This window comes from Geotrypetes seraphini, chromosome 8, assembly GCF_902459505.1.
Source record: "Geotrypetes seraphini chromosome 8, aGeoSer1.1, whole genome shotgun sequence".
NCBI classification, from domain to species: Eukaryota; Metazoa; Chordata; class Amphibia; order Gymnophiona; family Dermophiidae; genus Geotrypetes; species Geotrypetes seraphini.
This window is the reverse complement of record NC_047091.1, coordinates 156131471-156158551: the sequence shown is the minus strand read 5'-3', so window position 1 is coordinate 156158551 and position 27081 is coordinate 156131471. Positions and strand designations below refer to the sequence as shown.

Below are 27081 nucleotides of genomic sequence, written 5' to 3'. Positions count from 1 at the left end.
TGTCTCTTCTTCGAATACGTATAATTTTATTGTCCTGTAACTTTATTGTGAATGTCAATTGTAACCCGTTCTGAGCTCCTGAGAACGGGATACAAATCTAAACAAATAAATAAGAGCAACCTCAAAAAAGTGGGCTTTTAGCCTGGATTTGAATACTGCCAGGAACAGAGCTTGACATACTGGCTCAGTCAGTCTGTTCTAGGTGTATTGTGCAGCAGGAATGTAGTCTGAAGTTGGCAATAGAAGAGAAGGGTACAGAAAAGAGAGTCTTGCCCAATGAATGGAATTCTCGGGGAGGGGAATAGGGTAGGATGAGAGAAAAGAGATATCGAGAAGCTGCAGAGTGAATGCACTTTATAAGAACAGGATGGCAGTTGGGATGGTTAATTTGCTGGCTAGGGTGGTGAGCAGTGGGGGAATAGGGTTATGAATTGAAGGCTATATCAAAAAGATGGGTTTTCAGTTTACTTTTAAACAAGGGAAGGGGTGGGGCTTGATGGATGAAGTCTAGAATTGTCAGAGGAGGAGAAAAGGGGTACAGATAAAAGCATCTTATCTGAGGAACTGAGTTACATTACATTACATTACATTAGTGATTTTTATTCCGCTTGTACCTTGCGGTTCAAAGCGGATTACATAAGAAGAGAACTGGACATTTCCAGGAGGGTACATGACATTGGAGAATACAGATTGAGGATATAGACTTAATAACAGAATGATGGTAAAGACTTAATAACATCGGAAGATGTTTTGAACAGCAGTGTTATGATTTCTTGGGGGATGAGGTGAGGGAGATTAGGTAGATTGTATATACTTTTTGAACAGCAGTGTTTTGATTTCTTTACGGAATTTCTTGAGGTCGGATGTTGTGGTTAACAATCTGGTGATGGAAGGTTCGAGTTTTGCTGCATGTGTTGCCAGGAGGCTATCATAAAGCTTTTTGCGATGAGTACCCTTGAGTGGTGGGTATGAGAATGATGTCAGTATTCTTCTTGTTATCCCAGGACAAGCAGGCAGCATATTCTCACATGTGGGTGACGTCATCCACGGAGCCCCGATGCGGACAGCTTTTCAAGCAAACTTGATTGAAGATTTCAAGTTTGCTAGTGCTGCACCACGCATGTGTGTGCCTTCCTGATCCACTAGAGGGCGCATCCCCTCCTCATGGTCTTCAGTTCTTAGTTTTCCGTGGAGCCAGAAAGCCCTGTCTCTCTTCTCTGCGTTCTTATAAGTGCCTTTCTAGCACCGCGACTTCTTTATTTTGTTAGGGAGTCGCTGTGCGTTTGTTGATTGATCGTGTATTTCTTTGTTTCAAAAAAAAAAAAAAAAAGGACTTTTTATTGTGTTTCTGCTGGTTCCACCAGCAGGCCCTTCTTGGGCCTCAGCCATGCGGCTAGGCCTCATTTGGCTGCAGCTGTATTTTCTTCTTCCCTGGCCTCTCTCTGGGCTCACCTCGTGTGAGCAGGATGGCCAGGACCATTTTTCCTTCGTTGGAATCGGACTGAGTAGCTTCGATCCCCGGTAAGTCTTCTTTCTTTCTTTCTGTTCTTCTAGCTGCGTTACCTCGGTAATGCCACCGGCTGAGTCTCAGGCATTCCAGGCATCGAGTGCAGTCGTGCCCGCCTCTACGATACCTTTGAAGCGTGCCTCCTTTCATGGGAATACTCATCTCGAGGTTGTCCTTTATGGAGCGCACTGCTGCACCTTTATTACCAGTTTCATTGGTACGGTGCCGACTTCTGAACCTCGATGTGGAGGCTTCATGCCTCGCCGTCGACTGGGGCTTCGTGCCTCGACGTCGACTGAGGCTTCGTGCCTCGATGTCGACTAAGGCTTCGTGCCTCGCCGTCGACTGGGGCTTCGTGCCTCGCCGTCGACTGGGGCTTCGTGCCTCGCCGTCGACTGGGGCTTCGTGCCTCGCCGTCGACTGGGGCTTCGTGCCTCGCCGTCGACTGGGGCTTCGTGCCTCGCCGTCGACTGGGGCTTCGTGCCTCGCCGTCGACTGGGGCTTCGTGCCTCACCGTCGACTGGGGCTTCGTGCCTCGATGTCGACTGGGGCTTCGTGCCTCGACGTCGACTGGGGCTTCGTGCCTCGACGTCGACTGGGGCTTCGTGCCTCGACGTCGACTGGGGCTTCGTGCCTCGACGTCGACTGAGGCTTCGTGCCTCGACGTCCACTGAGGCTTTGTGCCTCGACGTCCACTGAGGCTTCGTGCCTCGACGTCGACTGAGGCTTCGTGCCTCGACGTCGACTGAGGCTTCGTGCCTCGACGTCCACTGAGGCTTCGTGCCTCGACGTCCACTGAGGCTTCGTGCCTCGACGTCGACTGAGGCTTCGTGCCTCGACGTCGACTGAGGCTTCGTGCCTCGACGTCGACTGAAGCTTCGTGCCTCGACGTCCACTGAGGCTTTGTGCCTCGACGTCCACTGAGGCTTCGTGCCTCGACGTCGACTGAGGCTTCGTGCCTCGACGTCGACTGAGGCTTCGTGCCTCGACGTCGACTGAGGCTTGGTGCCTCGTCGACTGAGGCTTGGTGCCTCGTCGTCGACTGGGGCTTGGTGCCTCGATGTCGACTGAGGCTTCGTGCCTCGACGTCGACTGAGGCTTCGTGCCTCGACGTCCACTGAGGCTTGGTGCCTCGACGTCGACTGAGGCTTGGTGCCTCGACGTCGACTGAGGCTTGGTGCCTCGTCGACTGAGGCTTGGTGCCTCGTCGTCGACTGGGGCTTGGTGCCTCAATGTCGACTGGGGCTTCGTACCTCGACTGTGGCTTTGTGCCTCGACGTCGACTGTGGCTTTGTGCCTCGACGTCGACTGTGGCTTTGGGCCTCGACGTCGACTGCGGCTTGGTGCCTCGATGTTGACTGCGGCTTGGTGCCTCGATGTTGACTGCGGCTTGGTGCCTCGACGTCGACTGCAGCTTGGTGCCTCGACGTCGACTGTGGCTTGGTGCCTCACCGCCGCCTGAGGCCCTGTGCCTCGACGTAGGAGGCGGCTTGGTGCCTTGACATCGTCTAAGGCTTTGTGCTTCGACTTTCTGCCTCGATGTCGACTGGGGCTTGGTGTCTCGATGTCGACTGAGGCTGGGTGTCTCGACGTCGACGGATGCTTTGTACCTTCGACGTCTGCTGCGGCCGTGTGCTCCGCGTCACTTGACGCTTGTGCTTCGACGGCGCCTGAGTCTTGTGCTTCGACGGCGCCTGAGGCTTGTGCCTCGACGTCGACTGAGGCTGGGGGCCTCATTGTCGGCTGGAGATCTGTGCCTCGTCGTTGCCGAGGCTTCGTGTCTCGCCGTCGACTGGAGCTTTGTGACTTGACGTCGCTTGGGGCTTTGCCCTTTGGTTGGCGGTGGCCTTGTGTCTCGATGTCGACTGTGGCTTGGTGCCGCAACGTCGCTGGGGGCTTTATATCTCGGCAGCGGCTGAGGCTTTGGGCCTCGGCGTCGACTGCGGGTTTTCGCCCCGTTATCGACGGGGGCTTAGTGTCTCGACGTCGTCTGGGGCTCTGTGCCTCGGCGTCTCCAGCTCCTGTTCGAAAGGGTTCCCCGCTTTCTCTTCGGTTCATTCCGGGCAGCCGTGACGGAATCTTGTAGTATGGAGTTTGGTTGCCTGGAGGAGACTCTCTCCCTGCTCCGGCTCTATTGCTCCTGCCTTGCGTTATCTCGCTTGGCGCAGAGTGTGGCTGAGAATCCGAACCTCCAGGATCGTCTCGACACTTTTACTTGCGTGAGTTCTGCGCTTCTTGAGGCCTCTCTTGCGGTGGCCACTAACCGCCTCTCAGAACGCGACCGGTCCTTCGCCTATCGGGACGCCTTCAGCTGAATCCCGTCTGCCTTGGTGGTTTGGACTCCTTCTCCGGAGGGGCCCTCTGGATACCTTTCTTGTGTTCTCGGCCTCCTTCGCAGCAACCGCAACAGCTGCAGCAGCGCCGGGTTATGGTCCAGTCGCCGGCTTCGGCGACTCCTGGCCGTCTTTTTGACTATTCTCGCATAGCCTCTGGGCTGCTCTCCTTCTGGGATTCCTCCCCTCCCTTCGGGAGGGGTGTCTCCGTGTCTACGCACCGGGAGTATAGCCTCGCTTCTGTCGGTTGGGCATTCCCATCCTCCCATCTGCGTCTGGTCCAGGCCCTTCGTGACCTGCACTAGTTCTAGTCGAGATTAATCTCACAGCCAATGACCTTGCTCTATATTTCATTAAAAAAATAGAAGACATTAGATCATCCTTCACAATAAACTCAATCTCTAAATCTAATCTACCACCTATTGATGACATCTCATTCTCTTCCAGATGCTCCTTCTTTAACATACCTAGTCTAACGGAATTAGAATCTATCATAAATACTATTAATATAAAAGGCTCTAAGACTGATTCCATTCCTCCTTTTCTTCTTAAACGTTTTTTTCGCATTTTCGGACCACCAATACATACTTTAGTCAGTGAAAGTTTAGCACAAGGCATCATGCCAAATGATTGGAAACACTCAATTATTCACCCCATCTTAAAAAACCAAAAAATCAGTGCTGGAGATTGTACAAACTATAGACCCATAGCCAATATTCCATTTCTAGCTAAGTTGACTGAGAAGGTTGTATTCAATCAGATTTCCGACTTCATTGAAAAAACTAACGTTCTTCATCCTAATCAGACAGGTTTTAGACAATATCATTCCACGGAGCATTCCTTAATCGGTATGACCACCTCTATTCACTATTTCTTGGACCATCATCAGTCAGTTCTTTTAGTTTCCTTAGACCTCTCGGCGGCCTTTGATACAATTGATCATGATTTATTAATAGACAGACTTCAATCAATAGGCATCTCAGATCAAGTCTTAGCTTGGTTCCAATCTTATTTCGCAAATCGTACCTCTGTTGTCTCCTTTAATAATACAACTTCTGACACTTTCTCTACTAAGCATGGTGTACCTCAAGGTTCTATATTATCTCCACTTTTATTTAATATATTTCTGGCACCTCTGTTGACTTTATGTCAATCCATCGGCTTCACTACATTCGCCTACGCCGACGACATACAACTTTTACATCCAATCGACCCTAATAATTTCTCTGATATAACTCTAATTAATACAAAACTCGAAAAAGTACACCACTGGTTAAACAATAATCGTCTAGCACTAAACATCACTAAATCAAATGTACTGCTCTTTCCCTGGAAAGATAATCCAACATTTGTCTCACCAATCTCCATACTTGGACTTCCTTTACAAGTGGTACAAAAAACCAAAATACTCGGAGTTATTCTCGATAACAAACTTTCCTTCCATGACCACATCAATAGCGTCATTAAGTCTTCATTTTTTAGACTTAGACAAATACGATCTATCTCTAAATTATTCAATACTGATTCTTTAAAGATACTCATTCATTCTCTCATTATATCCAAATTAGATTATTGCAATGCACTGTTTAAAGGTATTGCACAAAAGGAGATTAAACGTTTGCAGATCATACAAAATACAGCTATCAGACTTATCACAAAAGCTAAAAAGTTTGATCATATTACTCCTCTCCTTAAGGAGGCCCATTGGCTCCCTGTGGCCCATAGAATAATCTATAAGCTTTGCTTACTTACATTTAAATCCCTCCTATTTAAATCTCCGGCTTTCATTTATAAATTACTAATTCCTTATTCTTCTAACAGAACTTTAAGATCAGAGAAACAGCGCTTATTAACAATTCCCTCATTAAAAATAATCAATACGCGTCGACAATATATCTTTTCAGTTACAGCGCCCCAAACCTGGAATTCTCTCCCCATCCACTTACGTGAAGAATCTAATTTGGACAAATTCAAAAGTAATCTTAAAACTTTTTTATTTAACGACGCTTTTATTATTTAATTTTATTCGGCTTCTTCTTCCATATTTTTACAAGTTTCGGAATCAATTCATTTTTTATTGCTAGAATATTTTTTCAATCTTCTCCCCTCTTATCCCACCCATATGTGTTTTCCTTAATTTGTTTCCCACTCTGCTCAAACATATTGTAATTTCTCCCCCTACTTATCCTAATGTTTCCAATTTGTCTTGTAATTAGTTTATGTTTTGTCGTGTTTTTTTTTTTAATAATTTAATATATTGTAATTTTTTATATATTGTAATTTTAAACGTGTGTTAATCGCTTTGAAATTGATAAAGCGATCAATCAAATACATATTAAACTTGGAAACTTGGTTCAGACTCTGCCCACCCCAGTCTCGGGAGTCCGTTGGGGCGGACCTGGACCCAGTTTGTCTGCGCTCCTTCTTGTCTCGGCCTCAGGGGGTGGCCCTTGTTTGTTTATGCCGGAAGGTGGCCCCTCTGTCCTCGGTCCGCCTCCGGTCTTTTCTGCCTCGGCAGGCCGCCTGTCTGCGCTTGAGTCAGCTGGTGTCTCCGCAGTCTTCGGCCTCGGCCGAGCTGATGTTGATCCTTTTGGGATCATGGGTCTCCACTGTTCATGTCCCGATGTTCGCCTGGTTTCATCTTCGTGTTCCCCGCTGGACCCGAGCATCTCAGTGGTGGCAGGATCGGGATCCCGCTTCCAAGCACATTGTGGTGCCTCCCTCCTTGACACGCTTGTTTCGTTGGTGTGCCACCTCTTCATATCCCCGCATCAGAAGGTTCTGCCGATGGACTCCTCGGCATAGGCTTAGGGGTGTACCTCGATGGCCTTCGGACTCAGGGTCTTTGGTTGGGTGCGGGCCGTCGCAGCCACATCAATCTGCTGGAGCTCCGGGCCATTTATAATGCCGGGGTGGATTTTCGTTATTGGTTGCAAGATTGCGGGGTCCTGGTGCGTCCCGACATCCCGGTGGCGATGTATTCTGTGACCAAGCCAGGGTGTACAGGTTCCCTGTTACTTTGCAGGGAAACCCTTCGTCATTGGCAGGGGGCGTTACACCACTACTTATTTCTTTGGGCGGTGTATTTCCGGGGCGAGCAGCATTGTCTGGTGGACACGTTGAGTCGCCCTTCTCGGCCGCATGAATGGTCGCTCCATTCTCAGACTCTGCGGCATGTGGTTGTTCGGTGGGGAACCCCACAGGTAGTTCTGTTCACTTCGCCCCTCACTCACTGGTTGCCTCGATATTACTCGAGGTTGTTCTTCCGGGTTCGCATCGAGGTGGATGCTTTCCTTCTCGATTGGATGGGCAGGTTCCTCTATGCGTTCCCTCCCTTTACTCTGATTCTCAGATCTTTGATGCACCTCCTGTCGGGCTGCGCCACCATGATCTTGCTGGCTTCTCTGTGGCCCTGACAGCTGTGGTTCTCCCTGCTCCTTCAGCGTGTCAGGGAGCCTCTGCTTCTACCTATGTTCCCTTCTCTGCTGTCTCAGTGTTGAGGTTTCTGTTGCCTCCCAATCTGCAGTCTCTACACTTATCAGCTTGGTTCCTCGCAACGTGCCTCCCTCCTTCTGTTTCTCTCAGTCGGTGGGGATATTCTCGAGGCTTCTCGTATGGGCTCCACTCGGCAATGCTTTTCCCAGAAATGCTCCTGATTTGCTGCGTGGTGTGCTGAGCACTGCATGGATCCACTCTCTGCCTCCTTCCCTTCAGTGCTGGATTTTCTGTTCCACTTGTCTCAGTCTGGTCTCAAATCGACATCTATCCGAGTCCACCTCTGTGCGATTGCTGCCTTTCCTTGGCCGCTGGATGGGAAGCTGCTCTCCGTCCATCCAACGGTTTCCCGCTTTCTGAAGGGTCTCTTCAATGTTCATCCTCCGCTCAAGCCCCCTCCGGTGGTTTGGGATCTTAGGGTGGTCCTGGCTCAATTGGTGAAACCTCCGTTTGAACCCATTGATAACGCTCTTTTGATCTGTTTCACCTGGCGGGTGGTATTCCTGGTTGGTCTCACGTCTGTTCGTAGAGTCCGTGAGCTGCAACCTCTGGTTGCGGACCCGTCTTCTGCTGTATTTTATCAGGACACAGTGGTCCTGTGTACTCATTACAAGTTCTTGCCCAAGAAGGTTTCGGACTTTCATCTCAATCGTTCCATTGTTCTTCCGGTCTTTTTTCCAAAGCCCCACTCTCATCCTGGCGTGGTGGCGCTTCATACGATTGACTGTAAGAGGGCGTTGGCTTTTTATCTTCAACGCACTCAGTCTCATCGGACGGTTCCTCAATTGTTTTTGTCCTTCGACCCTACTCGGGTGGGACGCCCTGTTTCCCAGCGCACCTCGTCCAACTGGTTGGCTGCTGGTTTGCTACGCTCAGGCTGGTCTCGCGCTGCATGGTCGAGTCCCGGGACATAGAGTCCGAGCCATGGCGGCTTCTGTAGCTTTCCTCAGGTCAACGCCTATCGAGGAGATTTGCAAGGCTGCCACTTGGTCTTCGGTTCATTCTTTCACCTCCCACTACTGTCTGGATACTCTGTCCAGGAGCGATGGCCGGTTTGGCCAGTCGGTTTTGCGTAATCTGTTTTCTTGAATTGCCAACTTCCCTCCGTCCCTTTTTGGTTAGCTTGGAGGTCACCCACATGTGAGAATATGCTGCCTGCTTGTCCTGGGATAAAGCACAGTTACTTACCGTAACAGGTGTTATCCAGGGACAGCAGGCAGATATTCTCACAACCCGCCCACCTCCCCAAGGTTGGCTTCTTTGCTAGCTATCTAAACTGAAGACCATGAGGAGGGGATGCGCCCTCTAGTGGATCAGGAAGGCACACACATGCGTGGTGCAGCACTAGCAAACTTGAAATCTTCAATCAAGTTTGCTTGAAAAGCTGTCCGCATCGGGGCTCCGTGGATGACGTCACCCACATGTGAGAATATCTGCCTGCTGTCCCTGGATAACACCTGTTACGGTAAGTAACTGTGCTTTCTGGGTGGAAGGTTACGGTTTAGGCGATCATTTAGATAGGTAGGTGCAGTACCGTTAATTACTTTGAAGAGTAGACAGTATAGTTTGAATTGAATTCTGGCTCGAATCGGTAGCCAATGTGAGTCTAGGTAGGCATTGGTGATGTGGTCAAATTTTCCGAGTGAGTAGATTAGTCTAAGAGCTGTGTTCTGAACGGTTTGAAGTTTTTTGATCATGTTTGTGGGGCATGGTAGATATAGGATATTGCAGTAGTCCATAAGACCTAGTACCAGGGATTGTACAATGATCCTATAGTGTTCTTTGTCAAAGAATTTCCTTATTTTTCTTAAGTTGCGCATTGTGAAGAATGCTTTTTGGGTAGTTTTGTTGATTTGAGTCTGCATAGTGCAGCATCTGTCTATCAGCACTCCCAGGATTCTGAGTGAGGTCTGGATTGGGTATTTGGTTGCTTTAATTTCTAGGTCTGTTATGGATGGGTTTTTGTCCGTTTCAAGCATTAGGAATTTGGTTTTGTCCGAGTTTAGTTTCAGTTTGTGGTTTGTCATCCATTTTTCTACTTCATCCAGAATTATTTCCAGGTGTCCTGTTGAGGTGTGGTCTTGGGTTTCGAAGGGGAGGAGAATAGTTATGTCATCTGCGTAGCTGAATGATGTTACATTTAGGTTGTCTAAAGTGGTACCGAGGGAGGAGATGAAGAGATTGAATAGAATGGGCGATAGTGGAGACCCCTGCGGGACTCCGCATGGATTTGACCATGGGTTAGATTTCGTGTTGTTTGTCTTAACTCTGTACGTTCTTGTTTTAAGGAATCCTTGGAACCAGTTGTAAACCACCCCTGAGATCCCAATTGCATCAAGTATCTGGAGTAATATGGTGTGATCAACTAGATCGAAGGCGGCGGAAAGATCTAGTTGGATAATTAGGATCCTGTGTCCTTTACTGAGGTATTGTCGGGCTATGTCTAGTAGTGTTGCTAGTAGTGTTTCCGTGCTGTGGTGAGATCTAAATCCTGATTGAGAGGAATGAAGTATATTATGGTCAACTAGGTAGTTGGTGAGTTCTCAGGGAGGCGTATGAGGAGAAATTCTGAGGGGCTGCAGCATGAACACATTTGTTGGTTAGTAATAGTATTATTTACAGAGATGCAGAATGGAGGAAGAGGAGCAGCTCAGTCTTGGACATGTTTAGTTTCAGATGGCAGCAAGAAATCCAGGCAACAATGTCAGTCAAACAGGCTAAGACTTTTTCTTGAACTTTAGGTGAAATTTTGGGTGTAGAGAGGTGGTTCTGGGAGTCATCAGCATATAGGTGATACTGGAAGCCATGGGAGGAGCTCAGGGTACTGAAGGAAGAGGTGTAGAGAGAGAAAAGAAGAGGTCCTAAGACAGAACCCTGGGGTACGCCAACCACTAACAGGATAGAAGCAGAGGAGGACCCGCTAATGCATACACTAAAGGTGCGATGGAAGAGGAGTCACGTGTTGCCATGCCACAGAGCAGCAGGGTTTGAGCGGAGCTCCGTGCAGCCTTTCAGAATCTATGCATTAAACGTCAGATTTCATATAAGAACATAAGCAGTGCCTCCGCCGGGTCAGACCATAGGTCCATCCTGCCCAGCAGTCCGCTCCCGCGGCAGCCCAAACAGGTCACGACCTGTCTGAATCACCAGAAGGGGCTCCCTTGCCACCTTGGTTTCCCATTGAAGTCCTATCTTCCCATCGAAGTCCTAACCATCCGGTCTTGCACATGCACGACCTGGTTGGGTTTCTATACTTATTACCTGGATACCTCTCTCAGTATCCCACGATCCCTTTATCCCTCAGGAATCCATCCAATCCCTGTTTGAATCCCTGTACCGTACTCTGCCTGATCACTTCCTCCGGTAGCGCATTCCAAGTGTCCACGACCCTTTGGGTGAAAAAAAACTTCCTTGCATTTGTTTTGAACCTATCTCCCTTCAGTTTCTCCGAATGCCCCCTACCTGTTGTCCCCTTCAGTCTGAAGAATCTGTCCCTATCCACCCTCTCTATGCCCCTCATGATCTTGAAGGTCTCTATCATATCTCCCCTGAGCCTCCTTTTTTCCAGAGAGAAGAGTCCCAGCCTATCCAACCTCTCGGCGTATGGGCAGTGTTCCAGCCCTCTTACCAGTTTCGTTGCTCTCCTTTGGACTCTCTCAAGTACCGCCATGTCCTTCTTGAGGTACGGCGACCAATACTGAACACAGTATTCCAGATGTGGACGTACCATCGCTCGATACAATGGCATGATGACTTCCCGCGTCCTGGTTGTTATGCCCCTCTTTATGATGCCCAGCATCCTGTTGGCTTTTTTCGAGGCTGCTGCACACTGTGCAGATGGCTTCAGTGATGCATCCACCAGCACACCCAAGTCTCTCTCAAGTCTGCTGTCTCCCAACAATGCCCCCCCCAATTTGTAGTTGAACAACGGGTTCTTTTTCCCTATATGCATGACCTTGCATTTTTCCATGTTAAAGCGCATTTGCCATTTGTTTGCCCAGTCTTCCAGCTTGTCCAGGTCCCTTTGCAGGTCCTCACACTCCTCCCTGGACCTAACTCTGCCGCACAGTTTGGTATCATCTGCAAATTTTATAACCTCGCACTTTTTCTCCTTTTCCAGGTCATTGATAAATATCAATAGGACATTCTAACCTCCTACTGTTTTCTCATCACTTGTTCAACATACCCTTCGCAAATTGGCCCCGTATGGTATCCAAAATGATTAAAACAGGCTGACTCGAAAATGGTGGCACCATATTCGCCCCCAACAAATACCATCAGCTTGGCCTGGACAGCGGAGATAACTGCCAAGGTAACAGCTGCTATCGAGGCAGCATTGATAAAAAGCTCCAACAATTTTAGGCTCAGGCAGAGGAGGCACATCGGTTCTTTGTAAAATGTTGATCATAACATGATCAAATTTGAGCTGATATCTGAAATGAAGTCAGCACTGTAGCAGCATTTAATTTTCCAAAGGGCAACTACGATAAAATAAGGAAAATGGATAAAAAGAAGCTAAAAGGATTAACCGTAAAGTATAGGACTTTAAACCAGGCATGGACATTGTTTAAAAATCCCATCATGGAAGCCCAGACCAGATGTATTCCATGGATTACTAAAGGCAGAAAGAAGAGCATATGACAGCCCGCATGGCTATTAGAGCCAAAAGAACATTCTTCAAAGAATGGAAAAAAAGATCTGAATGAAGAAAATAAGAAGCAACATAAAGCATTGGCAAGTTAATTTGCAAAGCACTGATAAAGAAGTTTAGAATGCGAAGAGAAGCTTGCCACAGAGGCAAAAACTCACAGTAACAACTTTTTCAGTTATATTGGAAGCAGAAAGCCTATGAGGGAAACTGTGGAACTGTCATCAAGGAGCAAAAGAGGTACTCAGAGAGGACAAGGCCATAGGGAGAGACTGAATGAATTCTTTACTTTGGTCTTACAGAAGAAGATGTAAGAGATCTAGCCATAAGAATGGTAATACAAAGAAACTGGAAAAAATATCAGTGAATCTGGAAGGCGTAGTGAACCAGATCGATAAGATAAAGAGTGATAAATCACCTGGACCAGATGGTATACATCCCAAGGGTACGAAAAGAATTTAAATATGAAATTGCTGATCTACTGCTAGTGATCTTTGAAGGCTTGATAAACATGTAGATAAAGGTGAACCAGTTGTTGTACTGTATCTAGATTTTCCAAAAGCTTTAGTCAAAATTTCTCTCGAGAGATTTCTGAGAAAATTAAAAAATCATGGGATAGAAGGCAGTGTTCCATTATGGATTAGAAATTGGGTTGTTGGACAGAAAACAGAGGGTAGGGTTAAATGGACATTTTTCTTAGTGGAGAATGGTAAATAGTAGATTGCTGCAGAGTTCTTTACTGGGACCAGTGCTATTTAACATATTCATTAATGATATGGAAATTAGAACAAGTAATGAGGTAATTAAATTTGCAAATGACGCAAAACTATTCAAAATTATCAAAACACGTGTGGATTGTGAAAAATTGCAGGTAGACCTTAAGAAATTGGAAGATTGGACTTTGAAATGGCAGATTCAATTTAATGTGAAGCATATTAGGAATAATAATCTAGGATCCACCTTAAAGACAGCACCCAAGAAAAAGATCTGGGTGTCATTGTAGATACTAGGCTGAAATCTTCTGCCCAGTGTGTGGCGGTGGCCAAAAAAATAAATGGAATGCTAGGAATTATTAGGAAAGAGATGGTATTAAGACCAAGAATATTATAATGCATCGGTATTCGCTCCATAGTGTGACCTCATATTGGGTATGCCTAACGTGACCATTAATTTTTTTTCCTCAAAACAGGACATCTACTAATTTTTAGGTAATAACATTGTAGATATCTGTCTCTTTCTTTCTCTCCCTGCCCCCCCACCACTGATTTCTCCAAGCCACCACCGCAAATTTCTTCCTGTTTCCCCGATTCCAACGAAGCAACAGGCCATGTACGTGCAGTGACTTTACAAGTGGCGGGCCCACAAGCCTTCCCCTCCCCCCCCCCACCCCCCCCGATTTCAATTCTGATGTCGGAGAGGAAATTCCGGGCCAGCTAGGCAGGGATTGGCTTGCCAGGAACTTCCTCTCCTACATTAGAATTGTCGTTGGGGGGGGGGGGGGGGAGAGAAGGCTTGTGGGCACATCGCTTGTAAAGTTGCATCCCGTTGTCCCCAAGCACAGCGCCTTTTTTTGAAATTGTTAGTGGATTGCTCTCTTTCTGAAAACGGGACATTTCAGTGTCCCAAAGTTGTGCTTGGGGACAACAGGATAGGCTACCTAAAAACGTGATGATCCCGTTCAAAACAGGACGTTTGGTCACGTTAGGTATGCCTTCAGTTCTGGTCACCATATCTCAAAAAAGATATAACAGATTTAGAAAATGTTCTAAGAAGAGCAACCAAACTGATAAAGAGCATGTAATTTCTCTCATAAGAGAGAAGGCTAAAGGGGTTAGAGCTTTTCAGTTTGGAAAAGAGACATCTGAGGGGGGATATGATTAAGGTCTACAAAATCTGAGTGGCATTGAATGGGTAAAAGTGAATTGGATTTTCGACTCTTTTTCAAAAAGTACAAAGATCAGGGAACATTTGATGAAATTACATGTAAATATCTCTAAAACAAATAGGAGGAAACATTTTTTCACTGCAAGACAGTCTTGTCTGATGTGGAATCTTAACCTAGTCCTGAAGGCCCTCTGTAGGACTCCGTATGAACCTTTACAGGGGGTGTCGCTTATGGATCTTGCAGTGAAGGCGGTATTTTTGGTAGCTTTCGCCACAGTGAGAAGAGTCTCGGAGCTGCAGGTTTTGTCCTATAGAGAACCGTTCCTCAGATTTACTGAGGTAGGAGTATCAATACACACAGCCCCTTCCTTCTTGCTGAAGGTCATAACCAAGATGTCCATATGGCCATATTTGCAGCATACATTGGGAGTGGAAAGCAATCCCCGATTTCATTAAAGGCACACTCCACCAGGGGTGTGGCAGCTTCCTGGGTGGAGTCCCAGGCAATTCCACCCAAAGGAATTTGTAGGGCAGTGACATGGTCCCCCTTATGTACGTTTACAAAGTTTTACAGGGAGGATGTAGTGGCTAGCCTGGACACAGCCTTTGGGTCCTCGGTGCTGACAGTAGCCTCATCTGTCCCACCCTAGACTCTAGGGACTGCTTAGGTACATCACAGCTGTTCAGGACTTCTATACCCATTGCACTAGAAAGAAAGATTAGGTTCTTACCAAGATAATCTTCTTTCCTGTAGATGGGTGTAGAGGTCCTGAAACTCATTCATCAGTTGTTACTTCGCCTGCTTGGGGTTCCAAGAAATGTATTGCAGTATAATAGACTGTCTGCTTTAGTCAGGTATGTCTTAACACGTTTGCATCCCCTGTCAAGCAGTGTCGCAAAGTGATGAGGCTTCAGCAATTCAAGAGCCCAACAAGAATTGGTAAGAACTCTTTAACTGTTAGTGCAAGTTGCGCTCAAGTAGGTGGCTATTTTATTCCACCTTGTGTTTAATTCATGTGGTTTATGCATGGTATTACAGAGCAGAACAAAACAATTGTTCATCAGGGAGTTTCCCTGAGCCACCTCCTGTATATTTTGATTATATAGAAATATTCCATTGCTTTGGTACAAACTGAGGAACTACAACACAGCCCTCTGGGGAAAGAGGTGGAGCCAAGAAAATGACTGATGCCTTCTGCAGGGAACATGCAGGATCTCTACACCCATGTACAGGAAAGATTATCAAGGTGAGAATAATCTTTCTTTCTGAAGCTGTACAGTGCTAAATTTATCATTGTGTAACCTTTGGGTATTTTTTTACAACTGTCTAAATTTAGAGTCTACTAGGTTGAAATATGTCTGTGTAATTTATAAACATACCCTTGTTTATTTTTAGTTTTTGTTTAAAAAAATAAATCTTTTTCTCCCTTCCTACTTTCCCATCAGATGACAACAGCAACCAGAGTTCAATAGCTGATGGTTCTCCAGTAAAGCAAGAGAACAGCAGTAACTCCAGCCCAGCACCGGAGCAGAACTGCTGCTCAACACAAGCTGATGGCCCAGAGCTAGGCAGGTCTGAAGTCCCTACAAACACAAGCGAACAGCCTGATTCTGAAGGTAATCTAGAACTTTTCATGTCCCATTCACACCAGTGTCAGGGAAATAACATGGAAGTGGATCTGAGGCATGAGCTTTGATGGACCAAGGTCTACGTGGTCAACTTTCTAATTTTACGAGCTGGGATATACACATCTAAAACTGAAAAATAGTCAAACAAGAAGACTTAGTCTGAGCAGGTTATGGATGGAGCTAGAAACTGAACATAAGAATTGCCGCTGCTGGGTCAGACCAGTGGTCCATCATGCCCAGCAGTCTGCTCACGCGGCAGCCCTCTGGTCAAAGACCAGCACCCTAACTGAGACTAGCCCTACCAGTGCACGTTCTTGTTCAGCAGGAACTTGTCTAACTTTGTCTTGAATCCCTGGAGGGTGTTTTCCCCTATAGCAGCCTCCGGAAGAGCGTTCCAGCTTTCTACCCATTTCAGAAGGGGAATGAAGGTCTGTATACTAACAGATCCATGTGGAGATTTATATCTGCTACCCAGGATGTCTAGATTTCAGAAAAGTGCTCTTATTGAGCAGAACTCTAAAGGGATCAGGAGGTCATTTTCTTAATCCCCCAGTGGTTAATGTTTTTCCTAAAATCAAAGCATGTTATGGTAAACTGCACTGAGCAATCTACCAAATGTGTGCACTTTTTGGCTATGTTCCACCCAAAGATCTATATTTTATTAAGCTAATGTTAGGAAACGGTTCCCAGGTTCAGAAAATCACCCTTCATATACTATACCGCCCTAACATATGACAAAGAAAAATGTAACATAGAATAATTAGATAAGTTTATTAAAATAATTAATTCAGCAAAATTACAAAGAAAAGAACTTAGTACAGCTGGTAATATATAACTGGAGGTAAACATATGTCTTTCAAAGGCCAGGTACTAGGGACCTGGATTGGCCACTGTGAGAACAGGCTACTGGGATTGATGAACCATTGGTCTGACCCATTAAGGCTATTCTTATGTTCTTATGATCACTTTTGTAATTCAGCTAGCTCTTACTCTATGTTCCCTTAACTAAAACCAAAACACTAGTTCCCCAATATCATAATTGTAACTACAGAATATAAAATTAAGTCAAAGAGATATATTACCCACGCATCTCTCTCTGGAAAGGCCCGCGCAGCTATGTGCTTTCAGTGGAAGGTAACCAGCTGCAGCCCCCCTAATCTACCTCTGAATAGTCTTTTATCCATAAAAATTATACCATGTAAGTCCCAAATTTTCATGCATTCATTTCTTAGGGCATAAGTCATCTTTACACAGACCTTATAAGGAGGGGGAAAATACACAATAGCAGCCACTCTTCATTGGCTGGTTTATGCCATACCTCCCGTCCCTAACATCCAATAGGTAGATGCATGTGCATGCCATTCTCCTTTTCCCAGAACCTCTTCCAGGTCTAGGACATCATGCTCCTCACATCTAGGCATGTCATGTGATAAGTCTGTTCTTCAGCCCTATTGCTTCCTCGCATGAGTCAGCTGCTTTGGGTCCAACTTAAACATGTGGCCATACCAATTATTAGATAACAGGCCAAAGAGCATCTGCTAATTCTGAAAAACAGTCAAATTATGCCAAGCACAAGCTTGTCAGCCATTTTCGAGAGAGACAACTTCCCTTGTCTTCCATTTTAAGTTAGCATACATCTCACTAATCCTGTTATCCCCAATTCATAGAGATAAAATAATATAATTTCTAAATTTGTTCCTAACACTCCCCCTCTAGATACTTTTGTGCTGAAGTAGCACTACTACTGAGGAACTAATGTATCTCTAAATATATATACAGTCATGTGAAAAAATTAGGACACCCTATGAAATATTCAGTTCTTTCTCAAGAAATGTTTACATTTTGATGTCAAATCTTTTTTAATTTATCTCTGGAATAGAAAGTGATGTAATTGCAGGTAAACCACAAAAATTTCCTTGGATTTGCTCATGAAACAAAAGATTAGCATGCTGTCCTCTGCCTCTGCCCCTGTGGAGTGCCAAACCTACCATGTCTGTATTCTCAGCCACCAGAAGCATTGGACCTACATTCTCTGTTAAAGTGTCCCATCTTACCACATGACCAGCATTGTACTTGCTGTCTAAATCTGACTGCCCTTGGAAACCTCCCCCTCTGTAGCATCCAATTTATATGTGCTGCCTGTATCATAATTTCTTGTTCATTTCCAGGAGTAACCTGTGAACTATTCTGAGCTTCCCCTTTAATTGCAGTGCACAGTTTCTGCTGCATATCCTGCAATTCTTTAATAGGTTTTTTCTGTTTCTTTGGCTAAAGCCGTATATGTGCAGAATATGGGATTGTATTTCTGTCCAAGATTTATTCTCAATCCCTGATTTCTGCTGTAAAGATTTTGGTAATCCTGCCTTCAAGAATTGATATGAAATAGACAGCATACCAGGAGTATCAAACCTCTCTCCCCCCGTCTGTTATTCCCAACTACCATGAAAGCCTGTTAAATATTGTATTGTATCTTCCCAATTTTAAACCTTTTTGCCATAAGAGAACCGAGATCTCTCACATATGGAAATATATCCTCTGAATCTATTACATTCTACTCTGTCAAGCTGTGAATCTACCATAGATACATCCCATATTCCTGCTGTGCATTACTACTTCCATCCCAGAACCTAACAATTTACACAAAACTACTTTAACATCCCCTTTACATAAAGCATATCCTGCAATCAATTTTTCAAACTTCACAAGATTATTTAAATCTGTAAAACTCCAAAGTACATATTTGGCTACCAGTTGTCCCTGTAGTGTGCCCTATCCAAACACTAAAGGAAATGGTCTAGCTTGATCTGGTAATTCATATTCCAGTGCAATAAGTGAGACATTCTAAACCAGGGTTGCCCAAAAGGTCGATCGCAATCATCATCAGTCAAGCGGCACACGGAAGGTCCCGACAAGAGAAGGCCGCAAAACAGCCTGTTTAGAGTGCTGCTGGCCTGACGCTGCTCTGAAGGGAGGTATGTAGGGCTTGCGGACAGCGGGGTTCGGATGGGAGGGAAGGATGGAGGCTCAGTGGGGGATTGGCTGCGCGGCAGGGGCGGGTGCTCAAGAGTTCTGCTGCACAAGGGATGGGAGGAAGGGAAGGATGGAAACTGGGCAAGGGTTCTGCTGCACGAGGGATGGGTGGGAGGGAGGGAAGGATAGAAGCTGGGCAAGGGTCTGCTGCACAGGGGGATAGGAGGGATGGAGGGATAGAAAGTTGCTCTTGGTCAAACCCCTCTGTCAAATTTAAGAACCCATTGTGGCCCACGAGTCAAAAAGTTTGCCCACCCCTGGTCTAGAATGTCTCACCTATCTATTGGAAAAGATCTTACCAGGGTAAGTACATAATCTCCTTTTGTGGCCATACTCTCAAACCATGCCTCATATAATCATAACTCCATCTTGGGTTTCCAAAATCTGTCAAGTGTCAGAGAGTGTGGGGCAGTGTTTAAAGCTATAGCCTCAGCACCCACGCTGCTCCTTGTGACCCTGGGCAAGTCACTTAATCCCCCCATTGCCCCAGGTACATTTAGATAGATTGTGAGCCTGCCGGGACAGACAGGGAAAAATGCTTTGAGTACCTGAAATTGATGTAAACCATTATCATAGGACAAGCATGCAGCATATTCTCACGTATGGGTGATGTCATCTATGGAGCCCCGATACGGACAGCTTGAAGAACTTTAGAAAGTTCACGCCTGCCACACCGCGCATGCAAGAGTGCCTTCCCGCCCGATATAGGGTGCTTGTCTCCTCAGTTCTAGTTTTTCCACAGAGCTGAGAAGTCCCTACTTTGCATTCTGTGTGAATTTCCTAGTGCCTTTCAGCCACGGGCTTTATCCATTTGTTTTTTTGCGTCTTATATCAGTTGATCTTTTCTTTTTCTATTAATAAATTTTTTTTTAAAAAACAAAAAATATTTTGTTTTATTTCGTTTTCTTTTTTCAGCCATTCTTGACGGCGGGGCCATGTCTGCCGCCTCAGTCTTTGGACAAGCCTTTGATTTGGTTGAGGCAGTATTTCCATCCATGTCACACCTGATTACCAGTTTCAAAAAGTGTAGCAGGTATCAGCGCATGATTTCGCTAACAGACCCCCATAAGTGGTGCATTCAGTGTTTGGGCCCAGACCATTGTGTGAAGTCTTGTTCGCACTGTGCCACTCTACAGAAGCGATCCATAAAAAAATGGCGTACCAAACAAAGTAAGATCTTCAGTAATAAGGATCCTACTCCAGTTAAGCCATTGACTTCGGCTTCAACATCGAGCAAACCAGCGTCATTGGGGAAACCATCGACCTTAGGGAAAACATTGACATCGTCCGAAGCATCGATGTCCAAGTCGATGTCACCATCCGAGTCAGGTAAGTTAGCTAAGAAGCCACCAGCTTCCCAGACAGAGTCTCAGGCCATATAGGCATTAAGTCCATTCATGCCGGCCACTCAGAGACCTCTTATGCAGCTTGCCTCCAAGTGTTGAGGAGCATCTTCTTCGATGTCTTCCTCTTCAGAGCGCACTCCAGTACCGGTATTACCAACTTCTAGACCTACGGTATCAGTGCATGTCTTTAAAGAGAAGCTCGATGCTCTCTTTCGAAGGGAGTTTGGTGACATGTTCGCCATGTTTACTCTCATGTTGGCACCTCCAATACCAGTCCAGCCTGAGCATCACTCCATGCCACTGGAAGGTGTCAAGCCATCGATGCTGCATTGACAACATCGATCCTCATCATTGAGCCATGCTTCACAGCCTCGGTCTTCGAGACATCGATAGACTTCACCAATGCATCGCTCTTCAAAGCGTAGCTCTCTACCGAAGCGTTATTCTTCGCCTATATAGAAGAAGCATCGATAATCGAAGCATCGATAAGTTTCACCTCAACATCGAGGCAGAGATCATCCTCTCCTAAACATCGATCATCGAGGCAGAGATCATCATCATCTCCTAAGCATCGATGATCGATGCAGAGATCATCCTCTCCTAAGCATCGATCATTGAGGCAGAGATCATCCTCTCCTAAGCATCGATCATTGAGGCAGAGATCATTTTCTCCTAAACGCTCATCAAAGCATTGATCTCTTCCACCGAAGCATCATTCTTCCTCGGAGTGTCAGCAAAGGCATCTTCATACTTCGAGGCACGGATCCAGTCTCTCTAAACATTCATTGCAATCTTCTAAATCAGGGAAGCATGTTTCCAAATCTAAACATCTCTCACCTGCACATTCTATTAAGAGGAAGCGTTCTACATCATCCACTCCACAACGCTCTAGGAAGCGCTATTCTTATTCTTCATGCCTGAGTATTCAGACATTCACTTCAAGCATGCTCATGCAGCTTCACCTTCTTACTCGGTGGCAGAAGGTTCATGGGTTCTCCTCGTTTCACCTCTCAGAGAGAATTTTCACCATATGAACCAGTTTCTTTTACTCAGTTCATTCATCAAATAAGTAAAGACCTTAACATTAATCTAGAAGCAGACTCCAAGTATAGCAAGGAGTACATGGAGGAGTTGAAACTTAAACATCCTCCTAAGGAATTGCTTAGGCTTCCCATGAATGGCATCCTTAAACACACTTTTCAAAAAAATTTAGACACGTCATATTTGATTCCAGCAATTCCTGGCAAAATGGACTCTCGCTACAAGGTCATCCAATGTAAAGGTTTTGAGAAGCCTCAGCTTTCACACCAATCTTTGGTGGTGGAATCTTCTCTAAAGAAGTCTAATCCTTCTAAAGTGTACGCTACTGTATGGACAAATTTGGTCGCAGATTATATCAAAACTCTATGATGACCAACTGAATTTTGAATTATAATTTTTTCTTTACTTCATATTTTAAATTTTGGATAAAGACTATGCCAACTTTTTTCAAATATTTACCCTCTCATCACCTGTCAGAATTCAAACATATGCATCGTACTCTCACGCAACTTCGAGTACATATGGTGCAGGCGGCATATGATGCTTTTGAGATGACCTCTCGAGTTACAGCATTCTCAGTAGCCATTCGGTGGCTGGCGTGGTTGAGGATCGTTGATATGGACCCTAATTTCAAGGACAGATTAGCGAACATCCCTTGCCTTGGTGATGAACTCTTTGGAGACTCCATTGAAAATGCCACTAAAAAACTGTTGGAACATGAGAAATCCTTTGCCACACTGCTCAGACCTAAGGCCAAATCTTCTGCTTCCCGGGGATTCAAACCATCTTCCTCTTATCAGAGGTATTATTCTCCCAAGTCTACACAATATTCCAGACCACCGCAGAAGAAACAGTGCCAGCAACGTCCGCAGAAACCTCAAACACCGGCTGCGTCCAAGCCCACACAGCCTTTTTGACCATCTTAGCCAGAGCATAATGTCTATCACTCTGTCTTCTCTTCCCATCGGAGGTCGTCTTCATTATTATTATCACCGCTGGGAACTAATCACTTCTGACCTCTGGGTGCTCACAATCATCAAGGAAGGTTATTCTCTTCGTTCAAATTCCATCAGATCGCCCACCAAAAGAGTTTCCTTCCAATCCTTCGCAGGCCTCTCTTCTTCTCCAGGAAGTCCCAGCTGTGCTCATTCTCAATGCTGTCGAGAAAGTTCCCCTGGAACAGCTACTTTCTTGTCCTGAAGAAGACAGGAGGTCTCTAACCAATATTGGATCTCAGAGCTCTCAACAAATTTCTTGTCAAAGAAAACTTTTGGATGCTGTCTCTGGCATCTTTGTACTCCCTTCTGGATCACAACGATTGGTTATGCTCTCTGGATCTCAGGAAGGCTTACACTCACATCCCTATTCATCCAGCCTCTCGCAAGTTCCTCAGATTTCGGGTGGGAAATCAACATTACCAATACAGGGTATCATTTGGCATCATCTCCCAGAGTTTTTGCTAAGTGCCTGGTAGTAGTAGCAGCAGCCTTACGAAGTCATGGACTCCAGGTTTTTCTATATCTGACAATTGACTCATCAAAGACCGTATGTCTCAGGGGGTTACTGTAGCGACACAACGGACCATTTGGTTCCTGCAAAATTTGGGATTCGAAATCAATTTTCACAAATCTCAACTGCAGCCCTCTCAGCCTTTACAATTTATTGGAGCTCTTCTAGACACTGTGCAACTCAGAGCATTCCTTCCCCAACAGCGTCAGAAGGCTATTGTGCAACTTTGCCAAAAAGTGTCCATCCTCACTTCACTCTCAACAAGACACATGATGATTCTCCTAGGTCACATGACCTCTACTGTTCACGTGACTCCTTTTGCCAGACTTCACCTAAGGATTTCTCACCTAAGGATTTCTGGCTTCTCAATGGTCGCAGGCTTTCAACCCGCTCTCTCAGCACATTACAGTGACATCTTCTCTACGGCAATCTCTTCAGTGGTGGATGCTTTCTTCCAATCTTTCCAGAGGATTGCTGTTCCAAACGCACCCTCATCAGAAGGTTCTTACAACAGATTTCTCGACCTACGCTTGGGGGGGGGGATTATCTAGATGGGCTCCGTACTCAAGGGCATTGGTCCGCCACAGACCATCAAAATCACATCAATCTGTTAGAACTCAGAGTGATCTTCAATGCTCTCAAAGCTTTTCAGCATCTTCTTCAAAATTAAGTCATGCTCATTCGTATAGACAATCAAGTAGCTATGTACTATGTGAACAAGCAGGGAGGAACAGGATCCTTTCTCCTTTGCAAGGAAGCTCAAAAGATTTGGAATTGGGCAATCCCTCACAACATTTTTCTGAGAGCTGTCTACATTTAAGGAGAGAAAAATTAATTAGCGGACAAATTTGAGTCGTCTGCAACCTCATGAATGGACACTCAATTCTCTGTCTCTCAATCACATTTTTTTCTCAGTGGGGGACTCCCCACAACAACAAACTGCCCCAGTTTTGCTCCAGAATCTACTCTCCTCACCGCCTGGAAGCAGATGCTTTTCTTCTGGAATGGACGAACAAATTCCTATATGCGTTCCCTCCATTTCCTCTTATTCTCAAGACACTTGTCAAACTCAAACAAGAACATGCCACCATGATTCTAATAGCTCCTTTGTGGCCCAGACAACCTTGGTTCTCCCTTCTACTTCAGCTCAGCAACAGGGAGCCACTACTTCTACCAGTTTTTCCGTCTCTGCTTACACAGAGCTATGGTTCTCTTTATCCCAACCCTTTAGTCTACATCTGACAGCCTGGTTCCTTTCAATATAACTTCACACCTTCAGTTTTCTCAATCTGTCAAAGACATTTTAAATGCTTCCAGAAAACCTGCCACTAGGCAATGTTACAACCAGAAGTGGACTAGGTTTTCCGCTTGGTGCAATCTTCATCATAAGGAGCCTCGACTACCTCCTTAGAAACATAGAAACATAGAAAGATGACGGCAGAAAAGGGCCAAGGCCCATCAAGTCTGCCCACTCTATAGACCCTCCCCTTAAGATTAGCCAATGTTTTGCCCTGACCCACGTAGTGATCCCACATGGGCGTCCCATTTATTCTTAAAATCTGGCACGCTGCTGGCCTCGATTACCTGTACTGGAAGCTTGTTCCATTGATCAATCACTCGCTCCGTGAAGAAATACTTCCTGGTGTCGCCGTGAAATTTCCCGCCCTTGAGTTTGAGCGGGTGCCCCCTTGTGGTTGAGGGGCCTCTGAGAAGGAAAATGTTATCTTCCACTTCTATACGTCCGGTGACGTATTTAAACGTCTCAATCATGTCTCCCCTCTCCCTGCGTTCCTTGAGAGTGTAGAGCTGCAAATTGTTTAGTCTTGCTTCGTACGAGAGACCTTTAAGCCCTGAGACCATTCTGGTGGCCATCCTTTGGACCGACTCAACCCTCTGCACGTCTTTGCGGTAATGTGGCTTCCAGAATTGCACGCAGTATTCTAGATGAGGTCTCACCATGGTCCTGTACAGTGGCATTAAGACAGCAGGCTTTCTGCTGACGAAACTTCTACGGATGCAACCCAGCATCTGCCTTGCCCTTGAGGAAGCCTTCTCCACCTGATTGGCAGATTTCATGTCTGCACTAATGATTACTCCTAAATCTCGTTCCGCTGAAGTCCTGGTCAAGGTCTCCCCGTTTAAGGTATAAGTTCTGCACGGGTTTCTGCTACCTAGGTGCATGACCTTACACTTCCCAGCATTGAAGCCCAGCTGCCAGGTTTAAGGCCAGCATTCCAATGTACGCAGGTCCTGCGCCATACTATCTTGTAAATTGCTCTCGCTTACCATATTACATAGTTTGGCGTCGTCGGCGAATAATGTTACTTTACCTTGAAGCCCTTGAGTCAGATCTCCTATAAATATGTTGAAGAGGAGCGGACCCAAGACCGAGCCCTGCGGCACCCCACTGGTCACCTCCGATGTCTCAGAGAAAGTACCGTTAACCATCACCCTCTGAAGTCTGCCACTCAGCCAATCATTGACCCATGCCGTTAGAGTCTCTCCTAACCCCATCGATTTCATCTTGTTTAACAGTCTGCGATGTGGGACGCTGTCAAAAGCTTTACTGAAGTCTAGGTACACTATGTCCAGTGAATCTCCTTCGTCCAGTCTTTTTGTTACCCAGTCAAAGAAGCTGATGAGGTTTGATTGGCAGGACCTACCCTTGGTGAATCCATGTTGATTGGGGTCCCGTAGATTCCCTTCGTCCAAGACCGTGTCCAATTGGCGTTTGATCAGTGTTTCCATAAGTTTGCATACTATCGATGTCAGACTCACCGGTCTGTAATTTGCAGCCTCTGTCCTGCAACCCTTTTTGTGCAGAGGAACGACGTTAGCTGTTTTCCAGTCCAAGGGGACTGTCCCTGTACTCAGTGAGAGATTGAATAGCTCGGCCAACGGTTCTGCAAGGACATCACCTATCTCCATGAGCACTCTGGGGTGCAGATTGTCCGGTCCCATGGCTTTGTCCACCTTGAGTTTTGTTAGCTCAAAGTAAACCTCGCTGGGTGTGAATTTAAAATTCCGAAATGGGTCTATTGTGTTTGACTGTGGCTTCAATTGAGGGCCGGACCCTGGCGCCTCGCAGGTGAAGACCGAGTAGAAGTATTCATTCAGTAGTTCAGCCTTTTCGGGATCCGATTCTGCGTAATTCCCGTCCGTTTTTCTCAGGCGTTCTATCCCGTCTGTGTTTTTTTTCCTGTCACTGATATACCGGAAGAAGGATTTGTCCCCTTTCTTAATGTTGTTTGCTAGAGTTTCTTCCACTCGAAGTTTGGCCTCCCTGACTGCCGTTTTGACCTCTGTGGACTTGATCCTGTGTAGCAGTTGATCTTCGCTTTTCCCCGTGCGTTTGAAGGAAGCAAATGCGTTTTTCTTCTCCTTAACGAGACGTGAGATCTCTGTGGTGAACCACTGGGGTTTGTCTTTTCTTCGCTGTTTATGTGATGATTTTATGTAACGGCCGGTTGCCTTATGTATGACAGATTTCAGGGATGACCACATATCCTCCACATTCCCTGTCTTAGTTTGGTCCTGGAGCGCCTGATGGACGAAAACTCCCATGCGTGCAAAGTCTGTTCCTCGGAAGTTGAGTACTTTTGTTTTAGTGTTTGATCTATGGAAACCTTTCCTCAGGTGGAACCATACCATGTTATGATCGCTGGAGGCTAGCTTATCTCCCACGAAGACTTCTGAGACGCTTTCCCCATTGGTGAGTACTAGGTCAAGGATCGTTTGGGCCCTGGTGGGCTCCATTACCATTTGATTGAGGCGTGCTCCCCTTATGGAGACTAATAGCCTCTTGCTGCCGCTGGTTGTTGCTGAAGGTGTGCTCCAGTCTACATCCGGCATATTGAAGTCTCCCATTAGTACAACGTCCCCCTGTAGAGCGATATTTTCTATGTCTTCGATTAGTTCCGTGTCTTTGTCTTCCGGTTGTCTTGGAGGTCTATATACTACACCAAGATACAGGCATTTCTCTTTCCCTCTGGCCAGGTTCACCCAGAGGGATTCCCTGGTGTACTTAACGTCCGTGATTCTGGTGGTTTTGATGCCTTCTTTAATGTATAGCGCTACCCCTCCGCCTAACCTGCCCTCTCTGTCACGACGAAGTAAACTGTAACCCGGTATAGCCATATCCCACCCATGAGAGTCTGTGAACCAGGTCTCGGATATCGCCACCACATCTAGGTCGGCATTCACTATCTCGGTCTCCAATTGCAGAATTTTATTGCCTAAACTGTGTGCATTGACATACATGGCCCTCCATCCCTTGTGTTTGCTAGGGCTGTCATGCGTATTATGGGTGCTTACCTTGGGCTCAGAAGAGCGGTTGTGTCTCGCCTCCACAGGATGATTCCTTACTGCTCTGGAATGTGAGTGGATACTCTCCCCCAACTTACCTAGTTTAAAGCCCTGCAAAGTAGGCGGGCTAGACGGTGGCCAAGTACGTTTTTACCTCTTCTGGTCAGGTGAAGTCCGTCCGGTCCCTGCAGTCCCTGGAGTGCCTTTCCATGGTGTAGGAATCCAAAGTTCATCTCTATGCACCAGTTGCGAAGCCACTCGGTACGTTGGATGCGTTCTTCCCTGGCTCTTCCTCTGTCTCTAACTGGGAGGATGGATGAGAAGACCACATGTGCACCTGTTTGCTTCAGCTTC

The 27081-nt window shown here is 46.1% G+C and overlaps 1 protein-coding gene across 4 annotated transcripts in view; it reads left to right on the top strand.

Moving 5' to 3' along the window:
• The window catches only part of BCL7A (BAF chromatin remodeling complex subunit BCL7A), a 120062-nt gene that overhangs the window by 87742 nt on the left and 5239 nt on the right, over positions 1–27081 (top strand). For all 4 annotated transcript variants that reach the window (XM_033957338.1, XM_033957335.1, XM_033957336.1 and 1 more), the window contains one exon: positions 15314–15484. In XM_033957338.1, the coding sequence (XP_033813229.1) occupies positions 15314–15484 (171 nt within the window). The remainder of the gene's footprint in view (positions 1–15313; positions 15485–27081) is intronic.